This window comes from Macaca fascicularis, chromosome 7 (assembly GCF_037993035.2).
Source record: "Macaca fascicularis isolate 582-1 chromosome 7, T2T-MFA8v1.1".
Taxonomy (NCBI): domain Eukaryota; kingdom Metazoa; phylum Chordata; class Mammalia; order Primates; family Cercopithecidae; genus Macaca; species Macaca fascicularis.
Window position 1 is genome coordinate 9,450,455 of NC_088381.1, and position 17,520 is coordinate 9,467,974.

At 43.0% G+C, this 17,520-nt stretch overlaps 1 protein-coding gene and 1 long non-coding RNA gene across 21 annotated transcripts in view; one reads left to right on the forward strand and one right to left on the reverse strand.

Annotated features, from left to right (window-relative positions):
• FMN1 (formin 1) overlaps nucleotides 1-12,306 on the reverse strand; it is a 419,977-nt gene extending 407,671 nt beyond the window's left edge. For 8 of the 18 annotated variants that reach the window (XM_073995420.1, XM_073995415.1, XM_073995417.1 and 5 more), the window contains exon 1: nucleotides 12,179-12,306. Coding sequence is in view for 1 of the 18 variants with exons in the window: in XM_073995425.1 (XP_073851526.1) it covers nucleotides 11,529-11,530 (2 nt within the window). In the remaining 17 variants the exon portion in view is untranslated. Of the gene's footprint in view, nucleotides 1-9,877; nucleotides 9,947-11,528 lie in introns of all 18 variants that reach the window. The other 10 variants (XM_073995421.1, XM_073995416.1, XM_073995418.1 and 7 more) reach the window with 3 other exon arrangements.
• Nucleotides 12,307-12,519: 213 nt separating this feature from the next.
• Nucleotides 12,520-16,926, forward strand: LOC102125135 (uncharacterized). 3 transcript variants are annotated; one of them, XR_010587999.1, is made up of 4 exons: nucleotides 12,520-12,965; nucleotides 14,723-14,924; nucleotides 16,265-16,348; nucleotides 16,592-16,926. It is a non-coding gene; the product is annotated as an uncharacterized lncRNA (long non-coding RNA). The 3 variants fall into 3 exon arrangements; XR_010588000.1 differs by having other exon boundaries at nucleotides 16,636-16,926; XR_010588001.1 differs by lacking the exon at nucleotides 12,520-12,965 and adding an exon at nucleotides 12,972-13,181.
• The last annotated feature ends 594 nt before the right edge of the window (nucleotides 16,927-17,520 follow it).

Sequence of the window (17,520 nt, forward strand, 5' to 3'; positions counted from 1 at the left end):
AAAGGTCACTCAGACTGCCATATGGAGAATAGATTGCAAAAGGGCAGATCTGGAAGCAGAGAGAGGCCAGTTGGGAGGTTAATGTAAGAGCCAAGATTATTTTTCTAGACAGAATCACTGGCAGTACAACTGAAAGCATAATAAAAAGTGGCTTTTTGTAACAGCAGCAGGAGCCTTCAAGTCTAGGGTTAGCTGCAGAAAGCAACTTACCTGAGAGGCCCTCTGAAGTCTGGCTCATTCAAGTGGGTTCTTAGAAACGGGTGAAAATCTTACTCTTTGCATGCATAAAGCAGGGATAATGAAAAAAAAAAGTTTGAGAAACACTGTCCTAGAATCTCAAGCAGGCTGTCGGCTCATTTGTAGGGCCATCCATTGCTCTTAAGCTGGCCTGGAATGGCCCCTGGCCTCCTGGACTAATAGCCCTAAACCTGCCCTATCACCTCACATTTCTTCGGCTCCGTACAGACACTGACTAATTCACCTACTCAGTGGGAAGATGGTCCAGTAAGATAAGATGGTCTATTTTCAAGTCAGCCTCTCTAAACACAGATACTCCTGTTTGGACACCCTCGAGGTACACAAGTGAAGGAAGGAAGTGTTAGGAGTTGCATAGGGTAATGCAGATACCATGCATCTCAGCGGGATCTCTCCTTCCAGGTTTCATGCTTCTCTTTCTGCCTAGGCGCCATCTACCTTTCACCGGATGAATTCCTATGTTTTCAACAGAGCCCAACCACAAATGTCACCTACCCCGGAAATCCAGGAGGAAAAAATATTATTCCTTTTTTTGAGCATCCAAAGCACTCTACAAAAATAGCATTAACAGCTACTATTACTTGAGCACTTGTGGCAGGCATTGTGATCAACATTTTACCTGAATTATTTCATTTAATTCCCCCATTGTTAACCCCTTTCTACAGATAGGAAACTGGGGCTTAGAGCAGCGATGGGGCTTTGCTCAATGTCAGAAAACTAATGAATGGTACAATGAAGATTCAATACCAAGCAGCCTCTTCCCCTCTAGACCTTAAATACACCGTCCTATGACTTACACCACTGTATTATAATCAGCAGTTCACGTGCCTCTTTCCTCTATTACTTCCACCATAAATGACCAAGGCCTGCTGTCATGAAAAGAGAATGACTTTTACAATCAAACCCTGCTGTATCACTTTAGGATATTACTTACTGAGACTCAGCTTCCTCATTTATAGAATGGAGAAAAGAAATGCCTACCTAATAGGTTGTTGTCAGTTAAAATTAGATAGAACTTTTAATGCACTTACCACAGTCAATGGCACATAAACGCTCATTCAATTAAACAAGTATTATTTGAGGGCCTGTGGAATGCCAGTCCTTACGATGGACACTGAGGATACAGAAATACCAAAATGTCTCTCATAGAGCTAACATACGAGAAATTTAATACATGTTCATTGCTCTTACTTCTTGAGGACAGAGACTGTGTGTTACTCAACATCAAATTTCTGTAGTTCAATCATGCCTAGCACAGAGTAGACACTCAATAACATTTTAGTGAATTAGTAATAATGGGTTACATAATTTCATAGACCCAAAGTAGTGGGGATTATGAATGACTGTGTCAAATTGGTGGGTTGACATTTATCAAACAGTAGGAAGAACTGAAAGCAAAGTGCAAAAATAGCATACCCAGAGGCTGTATGCACTAAATTCATTTAAGCACAGAGCTACTACTGAATAACTCTCAAAATATTCTCAGGACAAAATGGAAAGTTATAACCTGAACAGTATAGAAATAATAACACATCTAATACTCAGGAGGTGGGGATAAAAGGTGGGGAGGAAGTTTCAAAAGTGTTACTCTTTCAAGAAAGAAAGTCAACTGATATTGTCTAAAGAAGACAGTAATTTATAAAAACAGCAGTATAATCACAATGACTTTAACTTCATGATACTTTTTTTGGCCAGAGAAATTTTTTAAAAATATATGTGTCTCAAGGATATATCTTGAAATAAGGTAAACTTATTGGTTTGACCATTCTTTTAGTTTCAGTTCAGTTTCTTTTTATTGCTTGAAATTCAAGAAAAACTAATGTATTGTTTTTGTTATAAATAGCATCGCTATTCACTTTTATAAAAGCATTTCCACCTAAACATCCATGCAGGTAGATTCATAGGGACACAGACAGACAGCTGTCTGAAATGATATTACCTAAGGTTAACAATTGGAATGATAGTATTTGAGATTATTTTTAAAGTTTATCTTTGTAACGTAATACCTTATATGAATTCTTGTAATCAACATACATCATTTTTTTAAAAAGTATTTCCTACACTTTCTAAAGAACAAATATGGCAAGATGTAGTTAATTCTTCCTGCTAGGAATATAGATCATTGTTATTTTATTCTTTTTTACGTTTCAAAAATGATTTAAAAAAATTCACATCAGACTCTACATCCATGAGTAAATTTCTTCCCTTTTAATTTAGATCTTTTTTTTTTTTTTTCCCCTGAGACAGTCTCACTCCTTCACCCAGGCTGAAATGCAGTGGTACAGTCTCAGCTCACTGCAACCTCCGCCTCCCAGGTTCAAGCAATTCTTGTGCCTCGGCCTCTCAAGCAGCTGGGATTACAGGCAGGCGCCACCACACCCAGCTAATTTTCATATTTTTAGTAGAGATAGGGTTTCACTATGTCGGCCAGACTGGTCTCAAACTCTTGACCTCAAGTGATCGGCCCACCTCGGCCTCCCAAAATGCTGGGATTACAAGTGAGAACCACCGTGCCCAGCTATAATTTAGACCTTTTTTTTACTTATGTTGCAAATCATATCCTGAAAATTACTTGAGAATCCAGTTGACAAAGCAGAAAAGACTGTATTATTTTGAATGCTCTTTAGAAATGTAATCCGCTTAATAAAGAGCTAATTAATATGCTATGTTATATGGGTGCTTACATTGTTAAAGGTTTTTACATAAAGAGCGAGAGATTATGAAAAGCTTCACGACATCACACTATGTCTAATGGGGTCGTTAAGATCAGGATTTTCAAACTAAGTGGATTTCTTGTCCTTCTTGTTTAAAGCGTGATTATTGAATGTTAGCATCTGCTTGCTGTGGTAAATGACAAACTAGAGTAATCCAGTTCTTACCCCCAAGTTAAGAACCATAATTTAAAATACACAACAGTTGCATAGCCGTAATGTTTTGGAGGTTGTCGATAAAATACCTGAGCTACCTGTTTAGGTGCCATGGCAATATCTTTTTTCATTTATTTGGGAAAAGTTTGGGAGAAAAGTTGGTACTCCTACTGAGTCCTTAAAATAATTCAAGGAGTCTATTGCTTCTTGTAGAAATTCAGTACTCTCTGGGTTTTGTATTATTATGTTAATATTATGGAAGATGTTTTCTATTTGAGTGAAACACTGCCTGTGAAAATTTTAATTACTGTTAATTCCAATTTAGAGAATAGAAAGTAAATTTTTGTTTCCTTTACTTTTTAGAAATGTCTTCTTTCAATGAAAATTTGTATTCATTATTTTTTTTAATGAAATAAGAATTTTTTTCTTTTTTTTTTTTTCAGACTTTCACTCTTGTTGCCCAGGCTGGAGTGCAGTGGCACGATCTTGGCTCACTGCAACCTCTGCCTTCCAGGTTCAAGCGATTCTCCAGCCTCAGCCTCCCGAGTAGCTGAGATTACAGGCATGTGCCACCTACACCCAGCTAATTTTGTACTTTTAGTAGAGACAGGGTTTCACCATGTTGGCCAGGCTGGTCTCGAACTCCTGACCTCAGGTGATCCTCTCACCTCGGCCTCCCAAAGAGCTGGGACTATAGACATGAGCCCCTGTACCCAGTCAGGAAGAAGTTTTTTATAAAACTATATTCATGAAATGCTTTTGTGCCTATTAAATTCTATAAAAATGTAGGTTGGAATTTCTGGTCTACGAGTTAATAATAGTCACAGGGAAAATGATGGAATCTTAGATTTAAAGAAAACTTAGACGTTATTCATCTCATCCCACCTCCTTCCCAAGGCTGGGCCCTCTCCTTCAGTGTAACCCTTGTGAATGGTTCTCCAGTCTCACCTTGAGCTCTGCTATTGCAAAGAGTTCTCTGCCTCAAAAGGAAACCTCACGGCCTTCCAGACAGCAATAAATGTAAAAAAACTCTCCTTTTCTAAGTCAAAATCTATTTCCATTCATTTATTTTCACTGGTGCTTTTTTCTCACTTCCAGAGCTGCAGTGAGTATATCTAACTCCTTTCCTGCCCAATGGCCCTTTAAACAACTGACCACAAATCATGTTTCCTGACACACTTTCTTATGCTGATTAAACCATCCCAGGCCCTTCAGCAAGCCCTCAAATGGAAGCGTGTTCAGCTTCAAAAATCCTACATATCACCTGACTGTTCTCTAGTTTGTCAATGACCCTGCTACAAAGCAGTGCCGACAGTTTTAAATGTTCCTAAAAAAAAAAAAAAAAAAAAAAAAGTGAAAGTTTTTCCAGGATCACAAAGACAATTCTTGCAACTGTCACTTTAAATTATTAGAAAAACACACCTTAAACTGCCAGATTCTATCTTACTATCTCTTCACCTATCTTAAGTTTCCGTTTCCTCTTCATCATGTTTTCCTTTCTTTGCAAATTTGAAGGCCATTCTTAAGTTTCTCTTGGTTGTGAGCAACTGAAACTGATTTTGGCTACCTTAAGCAAAAAGAGAAGCATATTGAATCTCATGAAGTTCATGGGCAGTTTCATAAAATCAAAGAAAGAGTAGAAAGGCCAAGAGTTGGAAGAAGAGAAAGCAGAGTCTTCCGGTGACCTCTGCATCGGACTCACAGGTGTCTCCCTGGGGCACTTCTCTTACTGTGACTTAACTCCAGTGACTCTTAGTCAATGCAATCCTTCAACCCTAGACTCCAGTTTTGGGGAAGGCATTCCATCTGGCCCACCTTGGATCAGATTTCCAGATCCCTGGTTTAATAGTCCTGGCCAGGAACAGAGTCATGTCTACAGGGACCCCACACCTATATACTGGAGTCATTCCTAGAGAAAAGAAAGTAGATGTGAACAAGGCAGACATCCCCAGTTGCTGTACTTCTAAAAGAAAGTAATGTTCAGAAACATGGATATCAATCTATGTTTACTTTTATTTCTCCTTGTATTTCCCCCTTTGCTTAACCCCCACTAAGGCAGGTATCAGTACTGGCATTCATTGCATCAGGAGAGGTATGTGGTAAGGAGAAAAAGATAAATAGCCTGTGATTATTCCTGGATTGTGTTTCTCAAAATTCTAAACTCTCAGAACATAGGGAATTTCTTGAAGGATGTAAAAAGGAGTGAGATTTATCCACATAAAGAGTCCTGAAGAACCCTGAAAAAAGAATTATCTCCCCAAGGCTGTTGGGAAAGGAAGGCAAGAGGCTTGTGGACCCTGGAGGAAGGGCACCCGGGCCCTACTTCCTGGCAGTGTCCCCAGAGAGGTCACATGACCCTAGAGCCCTGTGTGCTATATCTAGGTAAGAAGGAACCACAGGAAATGTCCACAAAAGAATTGTGTGGGTCAAGCTCCAATTGGACACAGCCACAGATGACTACAACTGAGAGAGCTGGGAGAGCAGAATTACTGAGTGCTACAGAGTAACCTGTGCAGTCTGATGCCTCAATGAGCAGAAGGTCCCTCTTCCCATGCCATGGCACTATGTCAGTCCCCTGGAGCCTTCACACAACTCCGGGGAGACTATAAATACTGAGAAGGACTGAGGTTAAGTTTTCCACCTTTCCAGAAAGAAGAGGCTTGAAATAGAAATGAACATGATTTCTAAAAAATAAAGAGATAATTTTCATATACCTATCTTTGTAGATGGAGATTCTTATCTGCAGGTTTGAATGAAAATGGCAGGAGCAAAATGAAAATTGAGTAGTTCTGCTTCCTCGCTGTCTGTGAATTTGGCCCATCTTTTTCAAGCAGCTGGATTTGTACATCATGCACTGATTGAAATGCTAAAAGCCCTCTTTTTAAAAAGTAGACTTTGGCCGGGCGCTGTGGCTCATGCCTGTAATCCCAGCACTTTGGGAGGCTGAGGCAGGAGGATCACAAGGTCAGGAGCCTGGCCAATATGGTAAAACCTCGTCTCTACTAAAAATACAAAAAAAATTAGCCAGGTGTGGTGGTGCATGCCTGTAATCCCAGCTACTCAGGAGGCTGAGGCAGGAGAATTGCTTGAACCCGGGAGGCGGAGGTTACGGTGAGCCAAGATCGTGCTTCTGCACTCCAGCCTGGGCGACAGAGGGAGACTTAGCATTTTTTCAAATCTTCTTGTTATTCATGACCTTAGTGTTCCTGAAGCTGTTGCCCTGGGTCCATGTCATACCTTTATATATATAGTCTTAGACTATATCTCCCTTTTCCCTCTTCCGTGTGTTTCTTCCTTCTTAGATGTGGTTCCAGCAGAAGCTCCCTACACAACTAGTTTGGAGTCTTCAGCTACATCTCCCTTTTGCTTTATCATCTGCCAAGTTTTGGACTATGATATCAGAATTTTGTGGTTTTTTAAATAAATTATGTTCAGTTCCTGAATTTAGTTAATGGTGCTGCAGTGTGGCAGCTATCGATACATTCTCACAAAAGATGGAAAAAAAAAAAAAGTCAAGACCTAGAAACTGAGTCTGAGAGTTGACTGCCTTCATTTCCGTAGGCTGCAGGGCTGTTACTTCCTAAAGAGAAGGTGAGTGATGTAATGAACAAAGCCCAGAGAGTCAGGTGACCTGGATCTATTCTTGGCTGTGCCACTGACCGTGTGTAACCTTGGGCAAGTCACTTTTAATCTTCCATCTCAGTTTTCTCCACTGTATAACTAGAAAAATATCTTGTCCCTTAACTAGAGAAAATTTGGGCATAAGAGTTGCTGTTGCTTGCTGTTTGAAAAAAACATTAAGGTTATTTTTTTTTTCAACCTACCATAGTTTTCCGTAAGACACTGTGGTATCACGGAGTTTCAGTTATTCAAATAATCATGAAAATTAGAATTAAATTATGTTTTCAGAGCTTAAAATTAGGACCAGCCGAAAATAAATCAGAGAGTGATCTGAACACGAGGCCAGCACCTCCATTATGTGCGATATGTTTTATTCATATTTACTTGGGGTTGGATGGATAGGAAAGAGGGAAAGCCCAGCTAGTCTCCTGTAAGTAGAAGGTAGAGGATTCTACAGTAGAAATAGAAATAAAGAGAGATGGGGACATTGGCAAACAAGGACAGGACTGATGCCAATTCTGTAGATGAAATCCATTTTCTGCAGAACTGTAGGCTTTTAAAACATTATTTGCAAAGCTCTCCAAATACGAGCTAGGCTTAGAAAATTTTCTAAAGTGGCTGCCTTCATCTAAAAAGAGAAAGTATAATAATTTTAATGCTTAAAAAAAGCAACTCTTGCTTTTCACTATATTCATACCCAGCATACTGAACTTTATTTATGGTTTATCCTGCTTTGAAAGTTTAAAACATTATAAAGCCAGGAATGTTCTCTGTGGCTTAGGCTTACTAGAGCACAGAGAGAAAATAGAATGCAAGCCCAGCAGGTAAATGCTATCCAGATTCCATTGAGAGCCGGCCCCTTAAGCAAACACATTAACCTCTATGATCTTTGATTTCCTCATCTGCAGGAGAGGTACAGCATCATTTACCTACCTCACAGAGGAACCAGCAGATTACATAACCAAAGAAAGGAATTTAAGTCTTCTGTATTAAGCCAAGGACGGACACAGAGAAAACATACAATTCATGCTCACTTGAGTCTTGCCCTTGGAGTAGACTTTGGAGACATTTTTCTCAGAATAGAACATCAACAAGTTACATGGACTCCACGGTGTGACGGTGAGAAATCAGCTTTATTCGTACGCACAGGTCTGAGGTCATAGGGATGTGCTTTCGGTCAGTGAAGAGATCAAAGCAGCAACGCACACTTTGAAAATGGTAACAAAGATTTTACTCCCTGCCTCTTGGGGACTGAACACATTTAAACATAATAATGTTTGCCCAGTTGTAATTCTCACAGAGGAGGAAGACCATTAAACACTGTGACAGCAATTCCTCCCAAATACTTTCTCCATTCTGGCTCAGCAATCCTTACAATAGCAAAGAGAAAAAAATCTGCTCTTTAATACTTAGAAGTATTATCTTCTCTACTGAGAAGATACTGAAAAGAGTTCTTGAAACTCTAAAGAAGATTAGAGAGAACCTGAGACAGTGCTACAGTCACCTGTGTGCTGCTCAAAAGATGGCATTCGTTCAATTTCCTTTGAATTCCATTTGTGCTAATATTAAGCTTTTGGAAACGATGAGGTTTCACAAAATTACTATGGCGAGTGAATCACCAGGGAGGGCTTCTCCTAAGAAGTAGACAGTTCTCTTTCTCTTTGAAAGGTCCATATTTTTCCTTATGTTTCACAGAGGACTCATTGGAGAAAGCACCTAGGCCTAGATGAATGTGGATAGATACTCACGTGGGAAAAAAATGGAAAAACAGGGCAACTATGGCTAAAGGAGTGTTTAACAACAAGCACTGCTGTCTGACGCATTTCTGGATGTTCTCTGAGCTTCTTTAACAAAAACATGAACTAGAGCACTCTCATACTGGAAAGCCTGTGGCAGGGGTGTGAGTACTAGCATCGCGGCAGCAGCATCATAATGGTGTCTCCTGCCCCACTTTTACAGCCTTGTCTATCCTCCCAGTCAGCATTCTGGCTGTCCCTGCTACTTCTCCATTAATGCCCAGATCCTGATGACAAACATGAATGTTAAAAAGTCCTGGCTACCTCCAAAATATTTTCCCCAATAGCCTGTCACGTGGAAGACCACAGTAAAAAAGTGTTTAATTTGAAAGGTGTTCATCATGAGCAGTGACCTATGACACTTTACAAGGAAGAGACAGGCATAGTTCTAATAAGATGGAACATAAAACAAGTCAGTATCAAGTTAAGGAAATAGGAGGTGTGTTGGTTAAAGAAAAAAAAAAAAAAACTTAACTAGTAGTCTGCTTCCTAGAGAGATGCATTACAGGGATCGTGGTCATTTCAGGGCAGTGGGGAGGTAAGGATGTCCACAAGGAGGGTCAACTCTCTTCTCTCTCCCCCATCCTCAAACATGCACTAAGGCAGTATTTGCAGAAAGCGTAAACACAGAAATCCAGATTACTCTGGGAGATTTTTTACTCTTAGCCAGGGAACTTGAGAAAGGTAAGCGAGAGGGAACGCTCCATTTCTCAGACCCTTGCTTTTATACGCTGACAAGGTAAAGAGGTTCATTTCCTTCTTGACTTCTCCCCACTTTAGTAATTACTATTTTACAAAGCATGGGGTTGATGCTTTGTCAGCACTTCAGCACAGACGCTAAATACAGAGATGCTTCAGTTCCTCCACAAGGCCAGCCTGTTGGTGCAAGTTTATAGCTGCTGCAGGAGAATACAATTCCCATGGTTTAGCATCTCTGCAAGATCAGGCAAATCAGATTAACAGCTGTAATTCTGTCAACACAGGCTGGGACCTGTTGAGAATTAAGCTGATATTTAAGACAGAGACTATGTACATGTAAAAATAATAGCTACTATTAAAACCAGGTCCCAACAAGAGATTATGAATAACCCCTAAACATGGTCATACTACCAACAGTAGCATCACTGTAAGATATGAAATATCCATTATGAATTTTCACACTGATACAAATAAAGTTTTAATAAGAAAACCATTAAAGGCAAGATCATCTAAAACACACCACAGCTTGGGATGGTGTGCATGAATCCAAAACTTTAACATAAAACTAGACGTTGAGGCATGGTATATGAGACAGGAGAGAAGGATTTCCCAATTTTCTATCAAGGATACAATATTTACCATCATCATATCAAGTTCCAGTCTGCCCCCATTCCTCTTCCTCTGGGAACAGCTCCACCAATTTTATGTCTGGAAAGGGAAGATGACCAGGATATGATACCTACCCTTAGACAATCATAATCATAGGTCCTATGGGACCCCATTTCCAAGGCCAAAGCGTTTAGTCTAGGCAGGATTAAGCCTGTGACAAAGGCTTCATCAATCACAGTCAGTGCATTGAACACTCAGTGAGAAAGAAACAGTCTAGGATAGGGCCAGAGGCCTGGAAATCTTCTCTAAAGCTGCATCTTTAACATATCTCAACTAAGAATCTGCTAAGTACTTGTGAAGGCTGGTGAGAGAAATGCCTATCCAAACACAGGTGGGCTCAATAGTGCAACCCCTCTAAGATGTAGTGCTATGAGGAACCTGAAGACTGCCATACCCCATTTGCATCAGCTCTGACACCTAAAAAGGATAAAGACAATGGAAAAAAATGCATAATTTTTAGGGCCAGAGACTGGCCTTTATTATCCTTCTTGGCTAGTATTATTAATAGCGGTTACCATAAAATCCCCACTTACGTGCCAGAAACTACTGAGCATTTTACCTATATTATCTTATTTAATCCTCACATCTTCTCCTAAGAGACAGGTAGTATTATCCCTATTTTACAGATGAGAAATTAAAATTAAAGAGGCAAGGAACTTGCAAAAATCACTGAGCTAGACAGTGGCTGGTCCAGGATGTGAACCTATGTCTGACAGGTTTATGAGTTTAGCCATTACAATATACTGTCTCGCAACTCTTCTCCATTGTTTCCCTCCATTGAGGCCATATTGCTTCTTTGTTCCTGCAATATGTCTAACTATTCATTGGTCCTGCTCCTGGACTGTAACACAGTTGAGAGAAAGGAGACTAGTGTTTAGGTATCTGATCAAGAAGACCTGACACCTCATTGATTCATTGTGGAAGCAACATCTTCCACAATGACAGTTAATCTGGTATGCAATTCTCAGCTTTACTGTTTTCCCTCCCAAAAAAGGGTTAATAAGTCTGTGATCCAAGAGATCTGCAGTAAGCCCTAGAAACAGCTGAGCAACGGTTGTTGAATCCCATTGGTGTGCCTATAAGATGCTACCTGGTGTAGACAACAGAATATAATTCTCTCTCCCAGGAATTTAGATGCCCCCACCCCCACCCCGCCAACACATACAGAAGGTGGCATAGCAGATGATGACACTTGTCCCATATGCAAACATGAATAGTAAACATGCTTTAGTACGGCTGGAGTTACTGTGGCAGAAAGTCAGGTTGTCTGCTAGTGGACCTGGTCTTCTTAAAGGATTGGGTCTGGACATTCACCTCTCCGTGACTGAAATTCCCATTTTTCCACAGGTTCAGGCGCCGCATTCAGCCCATTCAGAGTGTGTGAGTGCTAACGTGGAACTCTCCAGGAGACAGCAAGCAGAAATGTGGATGATTAAAATAAAGGGTTTTCTTTGGCAATCTCAATTGCAAATGAGGATAAGGAAAATCCTCCCAGCTCACACTCTGCTCCCAGCTACTTGTCCTTGAGTTAAATGAGGGCTTGGCTCTGGCCTCAGGGGGCAAGGGCACTGCTCGCTATTTGGTGGTGGGGGAGGGGGCTGGGGGAGCGGTCAGCACTTACATGCCTTTAGAGAATCTGCCTTTACAGAGCTTGAAGAGCTCTGATGGAGGAACAGAGATGCTGTGATGGTAGTGGCCTTGGAGGTGGTGGTAGTGGCAATGGTGATGATGATGAAAGAAGAAAACGGTGATGGTAAATGTCACCTATAAACACAAGCGCAAAGCAGCAACAGATACCATTCTAGTCATTGCCGACCACAGTCATGAAGCTGCTTCTGTTCCCAATCCAATCCCATTGTGGTGCTCCCCCTCTGCGCTAAACACATCCAGCTTCCAAAAAAAAAAAAAAAAAAAAAAAAAAGCGCTGCATCTCTCCCTCCCCCGCCCTTCCGCCCTCCACCTTTTCCTGTGCCAAGCTGGGAATGAGACTGCACTGACGGGTCAAGGGGGCTGGGACCTGAGAGTTAACGACAGGAGTTCCGTAGTGAGGAGCGTTGGGATGACCCGGAGGGCCCACCAACGCACTTGGGAGCAGCTTGGTGAGGGAGCTGGAGGAACCGACACAGAAGGGAAGATAAGCAGGCGGGGTAAATAGAGTTGATGCCTCATTCCAAGAACCCTGAAAGCCACGGGGGAAGGCGGGGCAGGCAGCCTTTGGTTGGGAAGAAGAGACGGGCAGATGGCCAGCAGAACAGACAAGACTCTCTTTACCTGACCAGTACTCGGGAGGCTGGTCCCGAGTCCCAGCTACTCAGGAGGCTGAGGCAGGAGGATCGCTTACGGCAACAGCCGTGACGGCTGCAGGGAGGATGCTGCGCTCCAGTCCAGAGCCAGAGCCCAAAGGGGCAGCTGCGCCGACCTCCACCGAGGCTCCGCCCCACAGGCCACAGGCCCCGCCTTCCTAGCACGCGCCGGCCCGACGAGCTGTTTGGGGGAGGTGAGCAGTAAACTGATCGGCAGGGCTCCAGACCAGTGGAAACGTGCAGCGGCGCCCGAGGTGGCTGGGGAGGCGGGGCGGGAGGCGGCGGTGTCCAATCAGCAGCCGAGCCGTTGGGCCTGGCTGGGGAGCAGTGCTGTCCTTTGGCACGGTCTGATCCGGGCTGCGGGATTGAAGGCGGTGGTCGCTAAGCTACGTCTAAGACGGACAACCAGGGCAACAACCAGTCTCTCGCTACGTGTCCCCAGCTTGCCTGTTTCCGAGCGCCTCTCCAGGCGCACGCTCTGGACCTGTTCAGATGGGGCGAAGGGAACCGGTCTGGAACTCCCCACTATTCCCGAGGTTCCCACGCCTCCAGATCCGGCGAGGCCGTTTCGCTCCAGTGGCCTGGCCCCTGCACCCTCAGCCTAGCCGTTCTTGATCTTAAGTGCTAAAAGGAACAGAGAAGGAGAACTCAAGAATCCACACATAAGCCCCAAACCCTGGTATGAGCCTTTTCCCTCGCATCTCCCGCCTACACTGCCTCCTAGTAGCTTTCTAACCAGAACTGCTGAATGGCGGGTAAGTTACTTTGACTAGTTTGAATTAAATGCAAAATAGGTTTAGGCTGAGAAATGGGCAAGACCCTTGGCGATCTGGGAAAGAAAGACTGAGTCCGGATGTCAAGAGGCCTGGGCCTCACGAGGGAGTTTGTCTGCTCATTTGAACGCCTCAGAGTTGAAGATCTTGTTACTGCTATTTCTGGGCTGGTGAATCAGTACAGACCTTGATGCCAAGGTACTGTTTTGTCCCCAAGTGTCTAATCATTACTGAAATGAACTACCTTCAAACCTTTCCTAAGAGGATTTGAGGCCTTAGTGTCGTTGAGATTTGGAATGCGATTTGAGTGACACTGAGATCGTTTCCAAGCAGGTAGGCTAGAAAGGGCATTGTCTTTAATCTGCTTTTGGATAAATGCAAACTGTATCACCCATTTGGTACTTGAAGATAGAATTTTGTCCTGAATAGATTCTGTTTTCAAATAATAGATAAATGGGAAAAAATTTGGAAGGTATTTTTAAGGTGATTCCTTTCACTAATTTTTTTTCTAGAAATAATAGTAAATGGGAACTCTGATTTATTCTTACTCATAATATTAGCCAAACACTGATAGGCACTTTATTTATTTGTTTATTTAACACAGGGTCTCACTCTGTCACCCAGGCTGGGGTGCAGTGGTGCGATCTTGGCTCACTGCAGCCTCAACCCCCTTGGCTCAAGCCATCCTCCCACCTCAGCCTCCAGAGTAGCTGGGGCTACAGGCATGCACCACCATGTCCCGCTAATTTTTTATTTGTAGAGACAGGGTTTCGCCATATTGCCCAAGCTGCTCTCAAACTCCTAAACTCAAACGATCCTCCCTTCTCAGCCTCCCAAAATGCTGAGATTACAGTTGTGAAGTGCTGTGCCCAGCTCCATGGGCACTTTATATACGTCATCTGCTTCAATACTCACATCTTCCCCTTGTAAATTCCACTTATAGATAAGAAAACTGAGGCTCCCAAAGTTCAAGTCATTGTCCTTGGGTCACATTGGTAGTTAGGAGTAGAGTCAATACGAGGTCAGTACATCTCTTGTCTAAAAATCATCATCATCCGTTAGAAGAATAAGAAGCCTCAGTACCACTCTTAATTCTTTGATGCTTTTTTCTTTTTACCTGAAAATTGTCATAGAGGGATCCACTGTTTTCACACTACTGACTTCTTGAAACTGCAGCCTCAGAAGCACCTTTATGAGTGAAGCATCACCTCTGAAATGTGTTAGGAGCAATTGCAAGTCAGCTTTGCACATAGAAGGGAGCTGTGATTTCCTATTGTTGGGAAGGAAGTAAATGTTTGCAGGGCTTAAGTCAAACTAGGTTTTAATTGATGTAGAAATCTTTTAAAGTCCACCCACAAAATAATATCATGGTCATGTGAGCTGAGTCCTGCAAAGGTAAAAGGATGTTAATCCAAAGTCATACTCCAGCATTGTTTCAACAGCTTTTTGAAGAAATTCCTAAATCCTACTGTAACCTTTAATCAAACCTGGAAATATGTACTTGCTCTAAGCTTGGTAGGGGGAGGGAGTAGGAGGTGTTTTAAAGAGAAAGGAGAAGAAAACCCAAAGAGGCTATTTACAAAGTTTAAGGTTATAAGATCAATACAAAGGTATACACTAATTAACAAGTTAGTGGAGTTGTTTTTTTCTTTTCTTTTCTTTTCTTTTTTTTTTGAGACAGTTTCACTGTGTCACCCAGGCTGGCACAATCGGGGCTCACTACAACCTCTGTCTCTCAGGTTCAAGTGATTCTCCTGCCTCAGCCTCCTGAGTAGCTGGGACTACAGGCACGCACTACCACGCCTGGCTATTCCTTGTGTTTACGGGGTTTCACCATGTCATCCAGGCTGGTCTTGAACTCCTGACCTCAAGCAATCTACCTGCCTCAGCCTCCCAAAGTGCTGGGATTACAGGCATGAGCCACCATGCCCAGCTTGTTAGGTGAGTATTTATGTGCTTCTTGCTTAATAAATAGTTACTGGCTGAGAGGATTGTGTGGGCCCAGGAGTTTGAGACCAGACTGGGCAATACAGTGAGACCCCATCTCTACAAAAAGTAAATGTTAAAAAATTAGCTGGACGTTGGTGGTGCATGCCTGTAGTCCCAGCTACTTGGGAGGCTGAGGCAGAAGGATCACTTAAACCTTGCACTGTAGCCTGGGTGACAGAGCTAGACCCTGTCTCAAAATAAAAAATAAAAAATGAAAAAATAAACGGCTACTAAGTGCCTGATAAATGTTAGATAGTGTACTAGACTCTGGGGATATCCAGTTCAATAAAGCCCAATTCCTCATGGAAATGCACAGCCTAGCTGAGAACACTCAATCTGGACCATACTTGAAGAGATCACTTTATCAACAAAATTACTAATCTTCACAACCACCCAGCGGGGTAGGTGTTATCACCACCTCAAGGCTGAGGAAACTGGGACTAGAGAAGATAATGACTCACTTGAGGTTGCATGTTTAAGAAAAAGTCTTGGCCGGGCACGGTGGCTCACGCCTGTAATCCCAGCACTTTGGGAGGCCGAGGCGGGCGGATCACAAGGTCAGGAGATCGAGACCACAGTGAAACCCCGTCTCTACTAAAAATACAAAAAATTAGCCGGGCGCGGTTGTGGGCGCCTGTAGTCCCAGCTACTCGGGAGGCTGAGGCAGGAGAATGGCGTGAACCCGGGAGGCGGAGCTTGCAGTGAGCCGAGATCGCGCCACTGCACTCCAGCCTGGGCGACAGAGCGAGACTCCGTCTCAAAAAAAAAAAAAAAAAAAAAAAAAAAGAAAAAGTCTTGACCTCAAATCATTCTGACCTGGAGGCCCACATTTTCTTTCTTTCCTTTTTTTTTTTTTTTTTTTTTGAGACGGACTCTGTTGCCCAGGCTGGAGTGCAGTGTCGTAGTCTCTGCTCACTGCAACCTCCACCTCCTGGGTTCAAGCAATTCTCCCGCCTCAGCCTCCTGAGTAGCTGGGATTACAGGTGCCCCACCCAGCTAATTTTTTGTGTGTTTAGTAGAGATGGGGTTTCACCATGTTGGCCAGGCTGGTCTCAAACTCCTGACCCAGTGATCTGCCCACCTCGGCCTCCCAAAGTGCTGGGATTACAGGTGTGAGCCACCAAGCCCGGCCAAGGCCCACATTTTCACAATATACCATACTGCCTTCCTAAGAGAAAAAGTTGTCTCTGATCATCCTTACCAAAATGCATTCCTCTCTGAAACATGTGAAGTGTGTGATACGACGCCTATGAATTTGAAATTACTAAATTTGGTCAATTTGCTTATCAAAGGGAACCAAGAAAATGGAAATAATGGTCCCTGCCCACCTGGAGCTTAAGGTGCTATTTACACATTCTCGTTTGAAGTACCCCGGGGTAAGTAGGATTTCATTGGATTCCCCATTCATTCCTGTGTTGTTATATACATATATTTTAATATCTATAATACATATATAATTAATTTTAATGTATATTAATACACATAATTTTCATTCAATGTTCCTGGCTCATAACTCCCATAGCCATTGTTGGTCTTTTGTTATACGCTGTGTGTGTTAGGCCTCAGGGCCAAGCCTCAGGACAGAATCTCTCTCCTGCCCTCTCCTTATCTGCCCCAAGGCAGGACTCTAATCTTCTGCACCTTTCTGATTGTGGGTGTTAAGAGCCTCCCCACAGAGGGTCCCACCCTGTACACTGGGGGAAGGAATGGTGACGTCATGAGGCTTCCATGAAAACCCAAGAGGATGGGTTTTGGGGAGCTGGGCCTGTGGAGGCTGACAGGAAGGTGAAGAAGAACTCACATGTGCTAGGAGGATGGCACAGCTCAATTCCTGGGGACAGAAGCTCCTGCGCTTGGGACCCTTGCAGACCTCACCCTATATATTTCTTCATCTGGCTGTTTATTTGTATTCTTTAAAATATCCTTCTTAATAAACCGGTAAGTGTGTTTCTTAGTTCTGTGAGCTGCTCTAGCAAATTAATCAAACCCAGAGAGGGAGTGGTGGGAAGCCCAGCTCGAAGCTGGTTGGTCAGAAGTTCCGGAGGAACCCTGACTTGCAACTGGCGGGGCATGGAGAGCGTGGTCTTGTGGGACTGAGTCCTCAACCTGGGGTCTCTGACACTGTCTCCAGGTACATAGCATCAGAACTGAATTGGAGGACACCCAGCTGGTGTATACTGCTTTGTGTGGGGGAGAAAACCCCCACGCCTTTGGTCACAGAAGCCTTCTGTGTTGATGTTCGTTGTGATGGTGTGAGAGCAGAGGAAAAAGGCGGTTTGGGAGAGTTTCTCCCAAAGCAATCCCTACGCTGTTTTCTTTGCCCCTTAGTTCATGTCTAGTAAAATGAGTGAGTGAAGATCACACCCAAGTATGGTGGGAAAACCAGCAGGATTGACCTCACCTGCTTACTGGAAATGCAGAATCTCGGGTTCACCCCAGACATCCTGAATTCAAACTGTGTTTTAATAAAATACCCCTAAGTGATTCGGAGGCACTAAAGCTTGCGGGCTGTTTAACCTGGGAGAAATGCATTGAATAACTCCAGTAG